This window comes from Antennarius striatus, chromosome 4 (assembly GCF_040054535.1).
Source record: "Antennarius striatus isolate MH-2024 chromosome 4, ASM4005453v1, whole genome shotgun sequence".
In the NCBI taxonomy this organism is placed as follows: Eukaryota; Metazoa; Chordata; class Actinopteri; order Lophiiformes; family Antennariidae; genus Antennarius; species Antennarius striatus.
The window spans coordinates 11641793-11660491 of record NC_090779.1 but is presented as its reverse complement, the minus strand read 5'-3'; the positions used below and the strand labels follow the sequence as shown (position 1 = coordinate 11660491).

Below are 18699 nucleotides of genomic sequence, written 5' to 3'. Positions count from 1 at the left end.
ATAAGCTGATAATGACTCAGGTAGAGGTAAATCTCCAGGTGCACTGCTGGGTTTTTAGCAGCTAGCAGATAATACTCACTGAGACAAAGCTGGCATTGATGTAGTCGGAGCCAGCACTGCCCGCTTCTGATAGCAGCTTCACTCGGTTGTTATTGTCTAGACACATTTTAGTGAGAAGAGGTATAAACATGAACACAGTATAAATCCATACCAACCCAGGGGCTAATCTAAAATTCAGATCTGTTTTTGTTGTACTAGTGTTATTATGATAGTGTAAATCTAATTTAAACCACCCACAAGGTTTGATGTTTGGGAAACGATTTTTTGATTTGTTCCAGGGCAGGTCAGCATCTGTGGTGCCCAGGTCCTGCAGCAGTTTTGGAAGTTCCTGAGGAGATGAGATGTAATACATCATTTCATATCAATAAAAAAAATGTCAGCAATGAGGGTCCATATGTCTTGGAAAATAAAACAAAGTTTTACTATTTCAGGCCTTTCAAAGATAATTTGTACTTATCAAGTTAACTGAGTGCTGGAGGTCTCCAAGTTGGTTAGAATAAGTTGTCAGATGGCTGCAGTGTAGAGACACAGACCTGTTCTAGCATGAATTTTGTGACCATATGTGATTAGCTGTGATGAATAATAAATTAAGTGATTTTAGGACAAAGAAATATTCTAGCATGAGAATAAATTGTGTCAGATAAAGGTGTTCTTACTTAACTTCAGTATTTACGCACATTTTTTATGAGAAAATACCTGCATATGAGCACTTTTACTTTGCTTTATATATAATATACCATGTGTTGAGTTTTCAGGGTTCCAGATAGGAAACAGGTCCTGTAGTTTGTTTCTCATAAATTTCTTCAAGGTTGATATCATATCATTCCCACCAGACAGACAAAAGCCTCTTATTGTACAAGTAAGTGTGAAGGCTACATCAATTCACATTAAACATTCTTAAGCATTTAAAAAAACAAAATGAAAAAAAAAACCCCATCCTTTTTGTGTTCGTGAAGCAAAGAATCCATAAAACAGAGTTGACTTTGGGACTCCTTTAATGCCTTTTTACTGCAAAACTTGTATTAATTGACTCTTTCTTGCACCAGGCATCTTTATGTAAGCATCAGGGACTTTTCTGTAATTGCATCCCTTTTCCCAAATTCATACATTCTTAAATGTTTGATCCTCTCAGGTCAGGCAGACAGGCATTTACTCACAGAGAACTCCTCTTGAAACTTGGCATTGTCATTGGCACACAAATCCTCGACGTGCTGAAGGAAAGACTTCTTGTTGACAGGCCTGACAGGTGAGGAGAGAAATAACACTGAATATGAGAGAGAAATGAACAAAAACTCTACAACAATGTCATTCAAATTTAATTTGAGCTGCAGCTGCACTGTGAATATTCATATTATTATTTATGCAGGATGACTTACTTGAGTGATTTCCTATAGCTGAGCAGCCTGGACACAAATGGAAACATCAACAAAGTAAACAAATCAAGTAATTAATCACCACCATACTGTCCAGAGCAGTTAAACATATTGCAGAGAATGTGGAATTGTATGAATGAAAAAAAGAAGTTCTTAGTTGATGATGGAACCTATTTGCTGCACTATAATGAGGTGTAAGGTTGCCTTCTCATGGCTGATGTTTCTGTACATCACTGAAGACACGCTGCAGTTACGCTGACTCTGGGGTAAAGATAAATCTTACCCATTCATGTTCTCTAAGTCCGCTAAGCTATCACTGTAATTTCAAGGTAGTGAGATGTAAACAGTCTACAAACACTCAACCAGAAGAATGTTAGCACAACTGCCAGTGACTGAGCGTGAGGAGAAGGCTGTCGGTAAAATGCTGAGGTCGCTAATGGAATCAACTGTGGACCTTCAACAATGCTTCAATATTAAGCACACATGAAGTAATACTTTGAGATATGAGTTTTATTTGTTCTGTGACTGAGCTCGTATATCAAACAACTCGTCAGTCAAACAACATTTCCCCATCTATAATATATAAAATCATTTTGATCCATTCCAACCTTGCAAAAAATCCCCAAACCCCTTAAATTATGAAAAATTATTAAAAAAATTATGCCTGTGCATAATTGATTATGAAAGCTACGTAAAAAATGATCAAGTATGAAAAGAAATGCGAAGGTCACGAGAACACACAAGCTACGTCTTTATCCCGCAAAAAAACGACAACATCCAGACTCAGCTGATGTTTTATTCAACCGGGAATGGATAAAGCCGTGCATCGGAGCTGTGGTGTCCCGAAGCACAGCTCGTATTTTGGATATTGCTAATATGTCGGACAAAAATATCTCAAATAAATTGTATGTCGGGCAGCTTGTATCTCAAGGTACTACCATAGATTTTCTACAGTAATGCAAGCATAGCTGTATATGGGTAACAAGATGATGACACACACATGATGATAGATGAACGTTAGAGAAGAACAAGCAAGCAAAGCATACAAAACAGAGTTTTCTGCACACAAACATGCCCAAAGCCCAACTTACTGGATCACATAAATCTCTTTCCGTCTAAAGAAAAAGGAAGAATACCTGGTGAGAGAAACATGCTGTGTGAGACACAAACAAAGCAAGTGCCAGTGTGCAAGGAAGATTATTTGTGCCAATCGAGTTACAAATAACAAAAAAGTTATTTTTCCACAGATTTTGCCCAGAAAGGTGGTGGTCTCAACATCACAGATTACTCTCTACGCCATGAAGTTATTCTGGTTGCAACAAAAAAGAAAGATACTTTTCTGAAGACAATAGTTTGAACTGACAGGATAGCTGGAGCAGTTTCACGGTGATCACAAACATCAGCTGTCATAAAACAATAATTTTCGCTCTCAGAAAAGAATGGAGCAGCTAAAACAAGCAGACAGCAAATGATCCACCTCCTCATCAGCCTTCTCTTCAGGACTATGAATACTTATTGCATATGAAAAAAAATTGGTTTAATAAGATGGGTCAAATATTTGTCAGAGCAGAGAAATGAGAGAAAACACTTATATTTACGTTGATTCCCTTGTGAGTTTTATGTTTTTAATGCTCTGCTCTTCCTGAAGACAGTTCACACTACTATGGACCCATCTACTCTACTCTGAATTATTTGTGTTCTATCATATTGCCAGAAGTCTTAAGATACTTGGTGTTCATAAGGTTTTATCCACATATTTCATCTTCCAATATTATTGTCTTTATTTATTGTCAGATAACTACATAAAACCAAAAATCTTGCTCTCATATTTTGTTCCTCTTTCTTGCAGGTTGTCGCTTGCGTTATCATTTTAATCCATTCCAAACTTATTTCACTGAAAATAATTTATTTGACTATATTTCTTGCCACTTACCGGTAATTGTTAGAAAAACCTGTGTGAGGAGTTGATTGGCGACACACAGACAAGTTGACTCATCTGTTCTGCAAAGAACTGAAGGGAAGCTTTAAAGTCACAGTGATTCTGTGTTGTGGTACTGCTCCAGCTTCTATTTTCTGCACTTGCTGTGAGATATCTTGTGTTGACAGCAAATCAAGTTGCTGCTGCAAAGTGACTTTTGTCTCGTTGACTTGAATTTTGAATCTTGTCTGGAGTATCTAAATCGAGCGGTGTGCAACCAGCTTCAAACATTTCTGATATATTTGCAACTACGCACACAGACTAACCGGTTAAGTTTTTCTTGTTTCAGCTCCAAATCCGCCACAGCAATCAGCTGATCCAATTTACACTTGTTCTCTATGATTTCTGCCTCCCTGGGTGAATAAGTCCCGCCCTCCTTCTTGCGCTGATGAATCCTGGCACGTCAGTCAAACACAGAACTCAATGAATAAAAAGGGAAACATTGCAGTGCACTTAATGACAATTAAATAAGCCATCTTTAAAAAGTAATTCACACTGTTGCAGTTTCATAATGAATGAATGCCTGTCTTCCTACTTCACTGAGCCACAGATGATGATGATGAGCAACACAGCCAGGAAGAAGGAGAGCAGGACTCCCAAAATGATCTGTTCGTCTCTGGTCAACAGGCCATCCACTGTAGAGAGGAGAGGAGACTTACTGTTATAATGTCATACAATCTATGGTTTCAGTCTATGGTTTCTGTGTTTGAATAGAAACAAACGTTAGAATAAATACCTGCTGTTTTGACATGCTCTGAGTACTCAGAGTCTGTGGATTGGCCATTGATATTTGTGGCCCTGAATTTAAACCTGTGAAAAAAAACAAACAGTCAGATGTCACCCTGAGGGGCTCTAAAGCTACAACTGTCTTTAAGTTTGATCCACTCACACATAGACTGTGTTAGACTTCAGGGGTCCATTGCAGAAATGATCAGTGTTGTTCTCTCTAATGCAGTCATCGTTGTCTCCGATCACGTACACCCCTGCTATCGTGCGGTTGTACCTCTCTGAGGGCAAGCCATCGCCAGGGGTGCTGCGACGTCCTCTGACGTGTGCAGCCGAGCGTGATGCTCCGTCCCCCAACAAGCACAGCGGGTTGGGGAAACCCTTGTCAGTCAGGTAAGGGGCAGGGCGATCAAAAAATGCATTCTTCCAGTTGGTCAGGTTCTGGATGTCCTTCACTGTGACAGGACGAAAGCCGTAGAGGAAATGAGGTGTGGGACAACGGAGTCAAATTTCTGTAGATGTTTAGGCCGATTTTTTCTTGTTTTGAGCTTAGCACAGAGTGACGCCCTATAAGGCAAGATTCTACTAGAGGCTCAACGCTTAGGCAGGACCGAGACCCACGAGTATTCAGCTAAAAGGATGACTGTCAATGTTTTAAAAGAGTCATACCCCCTGACTCTGCCACGATGACCTGGATTTTTGTGATTGGTCCATTGTCGTCACTATAGAAACAGGCAGGCATGCGGATGGTGATGGTCCTGTGGGTTACTATGGCAACCCCTCCATGGCCCAGCACTGCCTGGGGTCTTTGGGCTGGTTTGGCCGGAGCTAGAACACAGAACAGATGTGTTAACACAGGACCACACACACACACACACACACACACACACACACACACACACACACACACACACACACACACACACACACACACACACACACACACAGTTACAGTGATGTTTTTAACAGGTTGTTGCCGAGAACAGTGAGGGAGAACCTGCACCTCTACATCATCGACCCACAGCTGACAATTTAGCTGAGTTGCATCTGCTGTGTCAGAGGACGCCTTCTGCATTCTGCTGTACTTAGGGATAATACTATGCGGCTTTGATTGTCTGTCAACAATCTATGCATCAATGCTGCAACAAGGGGAGAAACTTTGCGCAGTGCAGAGCTCACACGAGGAGTTGGTACTCATACCTTTGATCCCTGTAGTTATCTGGACGTGAGGGCTGGGTGGGCTCCTCCCAGCAGTGTTCCTTGCAGAAATCTAGAAAGGGACAAGTAAATCAACCTTGGTATCCCCCAAAACACTACAACAAATGTAATAGTATTTCACAAATCCTGTGATCATTGAACAAGCCTGTAGCAGTGTATATTGTCCTGAATATAGTATACAGGTAGTCCTCAAGATACGAACATCTGACTTATGAACATTTGGAGATACGAATAACCGTGCGCTGCAATATTCAACTACTGTAGTTCTGCTTTCTGCACAACCCCCACCAAGCAGCACCACTGTGTCCGCGCATCTCCAACACTCATCTCCCCTATCGTGTTCTGTAATTATTTCTGGTAACGTCTTAGGGAATAGTGCTTTTGTATTTTGAGGAGTAATGGTTTAAAGGCAATTATAGATTGACATTTAATAAATAACGAGTTACATGTCATTCAGCTTAGAAACAACCTCTCAGAACCAACTGTATTTGTGGGTTGAGGACTACCTGTATTTGTAGGGTAACAGGTGTCTAACCATTAAAATAATTTTCTCCACAGAAATTGAATTGGTTATGCTATGGAGAGTTTGGTAATGCTAGAATGAACAAATGAATGAATGAATGAATGAATGAATGAATGAATGAATGAATGAATTTATACTGATAGATAAAAAGAGAAAAAAAATACAAAGAGGAGTTAAAACTTGTGACCTATTCTTTAGCTAAATGATGATCTGACCAACTTGGAGGTTTATTTAAGAATGCCTGTGTGTTCGTCACCTGTATGCTGTAGCTGTGGCCTCCCTTTAGACCCCCAATGATGGCTGTCATCATGTTCTGGTCTCTCTGGGTAATATTGAGGCTCATGTTTAACAATATCTGGCCCTTTTCATAGACGTACACATAGTAGTCAGTTATGTTTCCATTGGGCTCCTCTGGAGGGGTGAAAGTTACCATAACACGGTCCACTTCTTCTGGAATAACTGATACAATCACATTCTTGGGAGGATCCTTGGGCTCTGATGACAGATACAAAATAATCATATACAATAATTAATAGTGTACATATTTGCTTGTATTAGAACGTGTAGCAGCTGTCACAGGTGCAGATTTCAACATACCCTCCTCTAGTGTTTGAAATTCGATCGGCCCAATGGCTTTCCCATCACTGGCAGCGTTCTCCAGCTGACCAGTGAAGGCAGTGATAGTCACCAAGTAGCGAGTGAAAGCAGTCAGGTTATTCACAACAACTGTCTTCAGCTCTCCTGGAGCTCGAACCATCGAAATATTGAAATCAGGACCACCCACCTGGTATGACAACAGGGTCCATGGAGAGATTCATTACATCTATGTGGATAGATTTGTCTTCATTTTACCACAACACAAGTGAAAAAACATTAGCAAAAACATAACAGCAGGTTCACATGTTGGTCTGAGAAAACCGGCCTTGTTTAAAAATTAAATTAAGTGAAATGACCTGCACAAGATACGACGTTGGTCCAGAGAGAACAGCTGGGGCTTCCCATGAAATGCGAAAGCCATTGGAGGTGGAAATCACATTCAGGTCTTGGGGAGGAGCATCAGGATCTAAGAGAAACGCAGGTTGTTATGTATAATTAATTAAAATAAACTCAAAATTATCAAAATCTATCTACCAAAAAATAAATTATTATTAAAAGAATTATCATTTCTCTGCTAGATACTGACTTTAGCTACTAACTCTTCTATGCATTCATTAGCACTAGTAGAGGAAGACAGATACAGTATGACTAACCACCATCCTCAGGCAGTAAAAAAGGTCATATCACTGTGATGTTCTTACTTCCAGCCAGGGTACGTGCATAGTTCCAGTGTGTGTATTCTCCAACTCCAGCATTGGTGACTGCAGCCACTTTGAAGCGGTAGTACCTGTATTTAGCCAGGGACTGGAGTGTGATGCTCTTTTCAACGCCATTGGAAGCATTCATTGACACAGTGGTATTAGAGTCCACACAGTCTGATGTCATTTGTTCAGTGTTTGGCTGCATGGTGGTTAAAATGTCCAGTTTGCAGTCGGTAGAAATCAGCTGTGCAATGATGTGGTACTCTTTTAGCAGACCTGGGATGGAGAGTGGAGGAGCCCACCGAAGGGTCACATTGGTAGGAGTGACATGAGAGGTGGTGAGAAAGCGAGGGGCAGCTGGGACTAGGAGAGATAAGGAGGATTTAAGCATTCACTTTTTTTTGATGTACGTTACCATTGGTATTATTCTGTCTACCTGACTCAGGGAGGGTGGACGCAGTGCAGTTTACTTGGTCTCCAGGTCCTACAGAGTTGACTGCAGCCACAGTGAGTGTGTACTCCTGCTCTGATGACAGCCCCGTCACTGTGTACCCTGGTGTGTGAGCCTGGTATGTGAAAGATTGCATGGATACCTCCAATAGAACCTCATAAAAAAGGATCTGTCCGTTGGGATTGGCTGGAAGTTCCCAAGACAGCTGAAGCGAATCCCAGCTCACTCCCAAGCAGGACAAGTTTGCCACAGCATCAGACACTGGAGGCGGAGACGTTGTTGTTAGAAAAATATCAGCCTTAGCTAGCTTTCTTCATCTAATTTCAGAAGAAAAAAATACACATTAACTCACAAAAATGAAAAACTTGTGGACTATAGACTGTAGAATGGCAGATTTAATATATATATGTCTAATGAGTTGCATTTTATTTGTACAGTGAGACTGATTTGAAGGAAGTTACCTCATACTCCTACTTTAAGACAAAGAGACAAGTATTGTCTTTAACAATACCTATAAAAATGGTACAGTATACAACTCAGAATTCATATGATCACACTGATAAAGGCATTACAGCTTTCTGCACTGGATGACATGCATTTCTGGTGTTGGATAAGGTTGGGCAGAATTAAATCCCTTATGTGTCGACAATGTGCTCTTTACCTGACTCATTAGTTGTGAATGTCACTGGGCTGCTGAACTGATTCCCATGGCCCACCCTGGTGTAACTGTAAACACTGATCTCATAGGAGCTGTGAGGCCTGAAGCCTGAGAGATGCTCTGTGGTTGACGGGCCAGATGAATTCTTGTGCACACATAAACCAACACTTTAGAAAGACAGCAAATAAAATCATCCAATCTCAATTACTGGAGTAGCTCTTATTATATCAAGATACATGTGCAGGTTTGTGTACATATAATGTTCCTGCTGAGTGCTATCTGGAGTGTGAAATTAGAACTTTGGTCTGTGTGGCAATGTCTGCTCTTGTAAGTGAGTGTCAGAATGTGTACATTGTTATTATGTAGCTTTCGGTGTGTGAAATTAACAGTACCATGTGTGTGACAGTGTGTGTGATGAGGTCCCGGATCCGGAAGCCGTACTGTATTACTACTCCATTGGGTTCCAGAGGAGGTTCCCAGCTGAGCCACACAGACACAGCTGTGTGGTTGTAAATAGTCAGGTTACGAGGCGGAGACATGGGCCCTGAAACACACAGGCAGACAGCAAAGACTGAAACTGAAAATACACACACGCATCATTGTTTCATAAATACATATCATCTCATTAGGATCTTAATGAATAGTGCTTTCAAACTGACCTCCTTCATCAGTGTGCAAATGCACCAGCAGATAAGGCCCAGAGCCTTTGCGTGTTGCAGCTGTGATAGTGAGGTTATAGGCTGTGTATGGAATCAGGTTGGTGAGGATGAATGAGGTGCTGGTGGTATTTGTTGTGCTGGAGCCTCCGGGGCCAAACAGAGTTAGAGTATAAGATGTTATCTCCCCGTTTGCTTCTAGGGGGCGCTGCCAGACCAACGCAATGGAAGACGATGACACATTTCTGGCGGACACCAGCAACGGCGCAGAACTAGGAACTAAAGGCACCAACATATATCAGTTCACAAAAAATACACAGGGCATCCTTTCCATAAGTGAATGCTTGAGTAGATGAACTCACTGTCGTCATCTGTTCTCAGGTACATTGTACTAGTATGGTTGTAGGCGGGGCCAGCACCAGTCGCCGGGGTAACGGTGAACACATATGGGAAATACTTCTTGAGTTTGGTGAATAGGAAAACAGTGTCAGTGGTGGTGTGCTTGATGGTCTTGCTGACACCTGGAGTCCCTTGGTTGGAAGTGTTAAGGGGGATGCCAGCCTCCTGGAGGGTGAGGAGGTAAGAGGGACGACCGTTTGGCTCCAGAGGAGGATCCCAACTAACAATGATGGCCGTAGAACTGAATATCTGCGCAGACAGGTTTTTGACTGAGTCACTAGGCACTGAAGAGGGAAACAAACAGACCAACATTACTATTTAATCATCTGTAATAACAATGGTTGAAAACTTTAAGTCAATCAATCCATCAGTTTACTAAACTGAAAGGTGATAACATTGGACATCAATCAATTAAACACATCATCATCATCATCATCATCATCATCATCACCATTATCATCATCATCATCATTATCATTTGCTGTTATAAACCCCATTATAATAATTTGGGCTATTATTAAAATGAACTAAATCGACAACCACACAAGGACAAAATGAAACGGAATCTCTTTGGCAACAAAGACACAAAGACGTATAACAGTACAGTGAACAGTAATGGAAACGACACCTACAAGATGAAACGTACATTACATAAAGAGGCATTCAGTCAAGAACCCGGCACACTGAAAACATTATGAGAGATAGCAACTGAGGAGAAAATACTCATCCTGTTTGTCATCTCAGCCCCTCTGAAAATACATGGTACAAAATACTGTAGAAAGAGAGAGGGAGATGAATGGGAAAGAGGAGATTAAACTTGAGAGGTCCATAGGAATCATGAGTGGATGTAAGGGGCCAGGTGTGTGTGGGTCTGAGCCCAGGGGAGTAGGCCCCTCTTGAGCTTGGCTGTACAGGAGAGACAGGGTGCCGTAGGTCCGGTGCTTGTGCTGAGAATGGAGCAGCTGGGGCACAGCAGAGATACAGAGTCAGTACGAGCGAGAATATTTCACAAGTAAACCGTTAACACAACAAAATAAATCACAACATACAAATGTGACAAAGACTGAGATGGTTTTTCTGCAGTCTTTGTTTCCCAAAATCACATAAAAACAAAAGGATTTGCAGGTTGCTATTTCACTAAGTTTGTCAGAAAGACAAGAAAAAATATCCATGGCAGCATCACTATTGTCCTACTCTGATGATTTTTAATACTGTACAACAAGTCAAGCTTGAAAAACAAAAGGCAAACTGGGTGGTTTCAAGGCACAATGTCACAGGCAGTCTAAAACAACCAGTATGCCAGACAAACTCCTCCATCCTTTACAAATTGACAGAAAATGTTTATAAGTTTTTATGTGATTTTTCTTTTAAGTTGAAGAATTTTTTAAAAAGTGTGCGGAATTACCTTCTACCAAAACTGAATTGAACTTATAATAATTGTATTGGTGTGTTGTTGTTTTTTTGCATTTTATGCTTATGTTCTTTTTTCATAGCGGTTTCATGTGGGATAATACTGTATATGTGCATGTGTGTGTGTCCCTGTGTGTGTGACTGACCATCTTCCGGTAACAAGAGGTTTAGTGGTTTGCTCTGCACCCCTCCATCCCCTTGCACAGTGCTGGAGGTCATCCACACTGTGTAGTTGGTGCCCCCAATCAGCCCAGTCAGAGTGTAGGAGTGGGCTGAATCAGGAGAGGCGAGGGCTGGCAAATCTGAAACAGGAACCCTCTGTGGACGACACGAGAGAGCTGCTCTCACTAAACTTTAAATGATGAAATACTGAGTTGAAAAAAAACAAACTGTACTCTATACACAGCATGTGTCTCACCTGTGCAATCACAGTGTTGTTATCAGAGTAGTAGATAATATAGTGTACAATGATTCCATTGGGTTCAGTAGGAGGATACCAGAGTAAGGTGACGGCAGAGGCAGTCACATTTGTAAAAGTGATATGCTGTGGGGGGTCAAATGGTTCTAAAACAAAAGACACAAACAAATATTCAGGACATGAGCTGAGTGTCATTCAAATATTTTAGGAGGATAAAGTTATCTGTTAAAATTGGTTGAAGAGTTGTCAAGTACCTGCATCGAGGGTGGTGAAGCTGATGTAGATCAGCACTCCTCCATCCCCCAGTCTGGTCCAGCTGGAGACAGAGGCGTTGTACCGGCTCTCTGAATCCACATTAATAACCACTGATGTCTCTGTTACATTCTGCCACAGTTCAGTTGTTTCATTCCTAAATAAGACAACAACAATTTATGTTATCTTCTTATTTATAAATTATTTAAAAACTTCTGCCAAGAAGATTATGTTTTCACCTGTGTTTATTTCTTGATTGGCCTGATTGTTGGCAATAGGATTTTGAAAAACTACTGACAGGATTTTCACTAACTTTGGTGGGAGGTTGGTGTCATCCCCAGACAAACCCCATTAAACTTTGGTACAACTCTATAGTGATTTTTTAAAATCCACCTTTCGACCTTGGGTCCTTGGTTTGTTATTTCTTCAAGAAAAACCCTGCCAACCTTCTTACCCTGCCAACCTTCTTACCCTGCCAACCTTCTTACCCTACCACCATAGAATGACTTATGAAAGCTTTGCAATATTTTACATGGTTTGTGTACAGCAGGTTTGATTAACATTAAATCACAACATAACTTCAAGCTATTGTAGCATAAAGTGTAACCTGTGTAATTTATATACTGTATATATGAACCAGTAAGGGATCAGAGCTGAGATATTTTGTTTTCTGTAGCTACTTTGAACAGGTACATTATGAATAATAGTATTTGTTTAGTGTTCTAGCTTGCAGTCCTGTCATAATCAGCTTTTTTTGGAAAGTTTGGAACATGTAAGTTTGCACATAAGAATAGTTAAGAAACCTGGTCAAAAGACCAGATTTTTCAAAAGCACTTGTTTCTTCTCTCTTTAACATCTTGAGGGTCAGTCAGTCATCTTCAGATTACCACCGCTATATCCACCGCAGCTGGCACAGTGGTTAGCGCTGCCGCCTCACAATACGGCGGACCCGGGTTTGAGTCCCGCTCTGTGCGGAGTTCGCATGCTCTCCCCGTGTCTGCGTGGGTTCTCTCCGGGTTCTCCGGCTTCCTCCCACCTCCAAAACCATGCGCTTCAGGTTGATTGGCCGGTCCCAAATTGACCGTAGGAATGAGTGTGTGTGTGAGTGATTATTTGTTTCTATGTGGCTCCGCGGTACACTGGCGTCGTGCCCGGAGTGTCCCCCGCCTAATGCCCTGAGACTGCCGGGATAGGCACCGGCTCCCCCGCGACCTGCGTTAGCGGATTAAGCGGGTTGGAAGATGAATGAATATCCACTGCAGCGGGTCACGGGGAGCCGGAGCCTATCTTGGCAGCATAGGATGTGAGGCAGGGGACACTCCTGGCACGACGCCAGTGCACCGCGGAGCCACACACAAAGACATACAACCATGCACACACACACTCATTCCTACGCTAACCACTGCGCCACCGTGCCGCCCCATCTTGAGGGTATTTTTCCATATTTTAAAGTTACAAATCCTATATAACTCTGAGTTTGAGTTCAGCTAAGGTCTGTTAGAATTTAAGGGGACTATTGGTTCTCGGCAGACATTTTTGTTCATCTGACTGTTATTGGAGTTCAACATTATGTCAACTAAACAGAAGAGTTTACTCACCAAACCCTGACGCTGTAGTAGAGTATCTCTGAATTGCCTTCAAGTGGTGGTTCCCATAACAGCTCTACCTGGTAGTCGGATAACTTCCTTGCATGGAGGAACTGAGGAGGTGTGTCTGGAGCTGAGATGTAGCAGAAACACTTTGCAATTCCGTAATAAAAACAGGAGCACAGACTTTTAGCTCAGAGACTTTGTTGAAGATTGATTTTTTGAATATAAATTTTCACTTGGCAAATAACAGTCTCAGACAGCCCTGGAGGAACACGGACTGAAAGAAAAACCCTGGTTAGTTTAAATGGATGATCTTGTTTGTGTTCCTCAGTCCTGATGGGAGACACAACAGTCAAGTGGCATCAGGTACCTACGATATAACATTTTTATTAGCATGAGTGGAAACTGGGAAATGGAACTGGGGGAAAACCAAAAGGAAAGATTTAATCAGATGTTGAACTCAGTCATGATGTAATCAAGCTGCAGCTGGAAATGAATAAACAAACCGTCCTCTCCCCTCTTTTGCCCCAAACATGCTTCTCACCATCCTCCAAAGTAGTGATGTTGAGTGGCTCGCTGTAGTTTCCCGGCCCTACACGCGTGTGTGCTTGAACCATAATGCGGTAGTTTGCATACTTCCTCAGATGAGTGATGTTGATGTAGTTGACTGGGGAGGTGAGGTTCAAATAATGACTGGAATTCCAAAGCTCTAAGCTGTAGTGGGTAATGACGCCATTTGGTACAAGAGGAGGTTCCCAAGTCACGCTGACCTCGCTGGGACTGATTGATTCATAAGTAACGCCATATGGAGGACTACCTGGGACTGAAGAAACAACACAAGAAGACATTTAAGCCAGTGCTGAAGGCTCTCCCATGTGCGTTTATGTAAGAACAACCATCAACTCACCGTCCTCTCCAGAGAGCAGGTATAAAGTGTCTGACGTTTGGTTGCCATGGCCGTAACGAGTGTACGCTCTCACGGATACGTTGTAGTATGAGAACGGTTTCAGGTTGGCCAGCGTGACTCTGTTAGAGGATGAATTCATCACTGCAGAGAAGGACTGATTTTCATACAGGACCTCATAGTACTGAATCACTCCATTGGCATTCTCTGGTGCAGACCAGACCAGTGTGGCAGTGGAGGGGCTGGTGCCGTCCACTGTGAGGTTCACAGGAGGAGACTCAGGCTCTGAAAAAGGGATGGATGAGACATATCTCAGATTGAATAGAGCGAGTCTTAATGTGATCAACTCACTGAAACAATTTTTGTTTGACTTCACAAGAGGAAACAGCTGCACAAAAACGCCAGATGTTTTATTACAGCTCTACTCCACTTTTTAATCCATCCCAGATTTATTTCAATTATTCAAACAATCATGATTCATTCATTCTTTTTTCTTATGTGTAGAATTTATGGGTGACACATACCATCCTCTAAGGTGAAAACAAAGATGTCATCTTCTTCAGACAGAGCACTCTCCCCCACAGCTGTAGATGCAGCTACACGTAGTTTATAACCAGTATACTTGTCCAAATCTATACATTAAAGCAGAAATACAGTGAGTGTAACTGCTGTGTTGATCTGTGCAATTTAATCATATGAAATAACAAATAATAACAATGAAATGACTACCTGTTATCAACATACTGGTAGTGTTTGTAGTGTTAACAACCCACTTTAGGGCCTGACTGCTGTGCAGTTTGAGGCCATAGACTGTGTAATGTGTGATCCGTCCATTGGGGTTGAGTGGGGGCACCCAGTTTACAAGTATGGAGGAAGAGCTGATGTTTTGATAGGACACATCAAGGACTGAGCTGGGGACTAGATCACACATAGGGTACAATGCATTGTGAGGAGAAAAGGAATATTTAAAAGCTTTACATTATTGTTGAAAGAGTTTGAGCACCCACCTTGCTCCCTGGTCTTCTCTGTGATATTCATGGCAGGACCCTCTCCAATAGTTGTGGAGGCGGTAACTCTGATCGTGTAGTCGGTGAAAGGAATCAGATCCAATACCAGGTAAGACAGCTCCTCAGACAAAACATCCATCACCTCCTCTCTGACTGTTACACCTGTAGCATGCATGCATATGCAGACGGATACATGAGACTGCAAAGGCACACAGGATTTATAATGGAATAGATAGAAATCGTTGAATCAGAGCAGCAGCATTTATTTTTAATGCTCTCCCACCTGTGGCACTAGAAGCTGCTGCACTGCGTGTTGAAAAGTCTCCTGTAATTGATGCACCATGTGTGGACAAGCGAAGCTGCCCTCGGGTCAGGGCCAAGGGGGAGGAATCTGAGGTCACATCCCCATAAAACTGTGATTGCTCTGTCAGCCAGGGTGGAAACGTAGCAGGTGGAGCAGAGGTAATAGAAAAGTCAGAGGTGTCAAAGACTGCAGAGCCAGCAGACCGCGGATCTGTGCTGTTAGAGTGTGAAGTAGAAGCATAAGCGGTGCTGGGCTTCTCAGTGATAGTGGAGACAGCAATCACTTGACCGTCAGTGTTTGTGATTTGACGACGAGAACGTGTGGGATTGGAGGCCATCACATGGGTAGACACTGGGCGATCAGAAATGGTGGCTGTGAAAGCTTGAGGTGATGTGACCAGACTGAGGTTGGCATTTCTCTTACGTCGCCCAGGACTGTTCTGGACATTAGGGGAAAGTGTCTGACCTTCACCCAGATCTGTTGAATTCTGAAAGGAAGAGAAAAATCTATTTTTCTTCAAACCTGTTGATTGGATTGATCCTTCCTAATATTACTTTTGAACATTTGGCACAGCTGTGTCTTTGCTTTGGATAGCATTACAGTATAATGAAAACCTAAATGCAGGTCCTTCGACTGCCCGTCCATCCTGACATATCTCTGCCGAATGTTGACAGTGGGGTATGTCCTAGACGCATTGCCAGGGCATCGTGGGGCCACACAAAAGACACACACACACGCACGCACACACGCACGCACACACACACTCACTCCTATAGTTTTTGAGTTTGGGGTGATCAGTTCACCTAAATTGATTTTTTTTTTTGGGAGAGGGAGGAAGTCGGAGAACATGGAGAGAACCCACACAGACACGGGGAGAACATAAATCTATTTAAAACTTCTTGAGACAGACTTTAGAAAATGCAACTGTCTCTTCAAAATGCATTCATAGCTTTACACAAGCTTTATAGACACTAATAATAATGTATACATATAAACATCCCTTTTATAAACATTACAGACTGGGCTCAGGTTTGAACAGCAGTGCTGAGCTGTGATGGGAGTCATTCTGTGGCATGCATGACCATAATCTACGTTACCTCTTCTGCAGTGAGGGTGATGTCCTGCAGCAGGATGTCATCAGTCAGAACCTGCAGTCTGTACTGGATGATCCTGCCGTTTGGCTGAGCCGGGCTTCTCCAACTCACACGGATTGACACCGAATCCTCAGCTGCTGCTCTCAAGTCCTGCACTGCACTGGGTGCTACACACACAGACACTCATACCTGTCAGTAGTTTTATCATGTTACTGAAAATATTTCTACATTAAGTTAGTCTGACTTTTTCTGTATCTCTTTATATTCTACGTTTTTACCACATTGTCTAACTCACTAAAATATTATCAGCAACTATTTTAAAGGTCATGCTAGTTTTCATAAAGAAAACTACAAATCAGTAAAAATGATGTTAAAGAATAAAAAAAAACATTTATGTTGAGTTTAATCCATTCTGATGTGTCAGTATTTACATATTCTCCTGACCTTCAGAAGGTGTGATTATCACTTCCTGTGCCGCTGGGCCCACCTCCCCTGCAGCCTTGGCTCGCACCATCACTGTGTACCTTATGTAAGGGGTCAGACCCATAAATGCAAAACGCATGTCTACCGTGCTGTTTTCATACAAATACCCTAGAAAGAAGAGGAAATAGATCACTGTGGAGTTGGAGTATGTTTATACACTCATGTCTGTATGTATTCCAGATTTTATATTTAGGAACCTGTTGGTCCATAAAGGTAGACCATGTAGGTAAATTTTCCTGTTATGATGTTAGGAGAGCTCCAGGACACGGAAATCGATCTAGATGTTGTACTCAATACAGAGAAGTTTTGTGGTGGGTCTTCTGGGGCTGAAATGCAGAGAAATAATGATTTTTATAGATTATATGTGATAACAATTATTCACAATCTAATAACAAAACTACAACCCGGGTTGCAGATTTTTTTCCACACCTGACTCTGGCATGCGGACCATAGAAGAGGCTATTTGTCCTTCTCCATCAGAGGTGAATGCAGACACTTCGAACAGATAGGCAGTGTAAGGTCGTAGCTGATCAACTCCTACTGATATGGGCACACTCCAGGAGGCTGCAGGTGGCACGGCCGAGAGGGTGATGGGTGGAGACGAAGCTGTCATCTCCAAGGGACTGAGAGTTGCACGGGACAAAATATCAGCTGCATCCTAAACACCCAAAATCAGCCAGGGATATGAAAAGAGGGAAAAGAATGAGGAAACATTCACTCCTGGCCTTGTGTTGCACCGGTGGGCGGCCTTGTGGCTTGTAAACCTCAACAACTCAAAAAAACAATTTTATTTTTGGATGTCTTGAAGTTGAAGGTATAATACAGTACATTGCAGTGAGGCAGTGCTATGGTCATGATTTCCTCGGCGTTGACCTCCAGCGTGCGAACTGTCTGTCCAGTACGAGCGTGTTTTGCCTTGACAGCAAACTTTGTGATGAGTCCGTTGATGCGGTGCGGTAGGAACCAGGTCACCAAGACGGAGGTGTGGTTCTGGACAGATGTCGTCAAGTTGGTCACGAAGCCAGGTGCTGCAAGGAATGTACACACACACACACACACACACACACACACACACACACACACAAAAATGTACACATAAATATGTTGTATGTGTGTGTGTGTTTTTATATTACAGTATTTTCCGCACTATAAGGCGCATCTAAAAGCCTTTAACTTTCTCAAAAACTGAGAGTGCGCCTTATAATCCAGTGCGCTTTATATATGAAAAGAAGTTTTGAAATAGGCCATTCATTGAAGGTGTGCCTTATAATCCAGTGCGCCTTATAGCGCGGAAAATACTGTACATCTTGAGATTATTTTGCATGAGTGTGTGCACGTGGATCAATACACACGGGATTCAGCTGTTTTTATGTATAAAGATTTGCTGAACGCTCCAATTCCAGCTGGGGATATGGCTGCAACCTACAGGGAAAGAGAGAGGAGGCAGGAGAGAGTTAGTATAATTAATTTATGTTCCTGTCAAAAGGGCAGTCATCAGATCCAGATAAGCTTTGTTAGAGTTGATGGAGTGAGCCTAGGCGCACACACACACACACACACACACACACACACACACACACACACACACACACACACACACACGCACACACACACACACCCACACACACACACACGCTGTATACATGTAAACAAACACTGATGTACACAAACTTGCACACAGCTGCCAAAGCAACAACCAGTCTAGCTTAGATTCACCCTTCACAGGCACACACACACGTAAGAAAAAGGTATATGTTTGAGTATATGTTAACAGTATCTAGACATTCCTCAGCCTCTGAACTGCTGCCCTCATCATGTTTCTTTCAAGATTCAAGCAGCATGAACTGAATATAACAGTGATGTGGAAATGAAATTGAATTTGAAGTCTGATTATCAGG

At 42.2% G+C, this 18699-nt stretch overlaps 1 protein-coding gene across 2 annotated transcripts in view; it reads right to left on the bottom strand.

Moving 5' to 3' along the window:
• ptprq (protein tyrosine phosphatase receptor type Q) overlaps positions 1–18699 on the bottom strand; it is a 41613-nt gene that overhangs the window by 3917 nt on the left and 18997 nt on the right. Inside the window, exons 22-57 of one of the 2 annotated variants that reach the window (XM_068312399.1) lie at positions 18154–18223; positions 17630–17829; positions 17231–17459; positions 16999–17127; positions 16763–16909; positions 16322–16485; positions 15204–15711; positions 14921–15082; positions 14643–14831; positions 14438–14545; positions 13917–14198; positions 13554–13832; positions 13019–13139; positions 11423–11577; positions 11169–11314; positions 10897–11068; positions 9304–9624; positions 8945–9220; positions 8678–8829; positions 8289–8430; positions 7613–7888; positions 7177–7539; positions 6832–6941; positions 6476–6662; positions 6135–6373; positions 5338–5407; positions 4807–4965; positions 4301–4592; positions 4148–4221; positions 3947–4046; positions 3678–3806; positions 2525–2569; positions 1437–1463; positions 1218–1299; positions 298–388; positions 80–156 (exon numbers count right to left, since the gene is read on the bottom strand). In XM_068312399.1, the coding sequence (XP_068168500.1) occupies positions 80–156; positions 298–388; positions 1218–1299; positions 1437–1463; positions 2525–2569; positions 3678–3806; positions 3947–4046; positions 4148–4221; positions 4301–4592; positions 4807–4965; positions 5338–5407; positions 6135–6373; positions 6476–6662; positions 6832–6941; positions 7177–7539; positions 7613–7888; positions 8289–8430; positions 8678–8829; positions 8945–9220; positions 9304–9624; positions 10897–11068; positions 11169–11314; positions 11423–11577; positions 13019–13139; positions 13554–13832; positions 13917–14198; positions 14438–14545; positions 14643–14831; positions 14921–15082; positions 15204–15711; positions 16322–16485; positions 16763–16909; positions 16999–17127; positions 17231–17459; positions 17630–17829; positions 18154–18223 (6273 nt within the window). The remainder of the gene's footprint in view (positions 1–79; positions 157–297; positions 389–1217; positions 1300–1436; positions 1464–2524; positions 2570–3677; positions 3807–3946; positions 4047–4147; positions 4222–4300; positions 4593–4806; positions 4966–5337; positions 5408–6134; positions 6374–6475; positions 6663–6831; positions 6942–7176; positions 7540–7612; positions 7889–8288; positions 8431–8677; positions 8830–8944; positions 9221–9303; positions 9625–10896; positions 11069–11168; positions 11315–11422; positions 11578–13018; positions 13140–13553; positions 13833–13916; positions 14199–14437; positions 14546–14642; positions 14832–14920; positions 15083–15203; positions 15712–16321; positions 16486–16762; positions 16910–16998; positions 17128–17230; positions 17460–17629; positions 17830–18153; positions 18224–18699) is intronic. The other variant, XM_068312400.1, reaches the window with a different exon arrangement.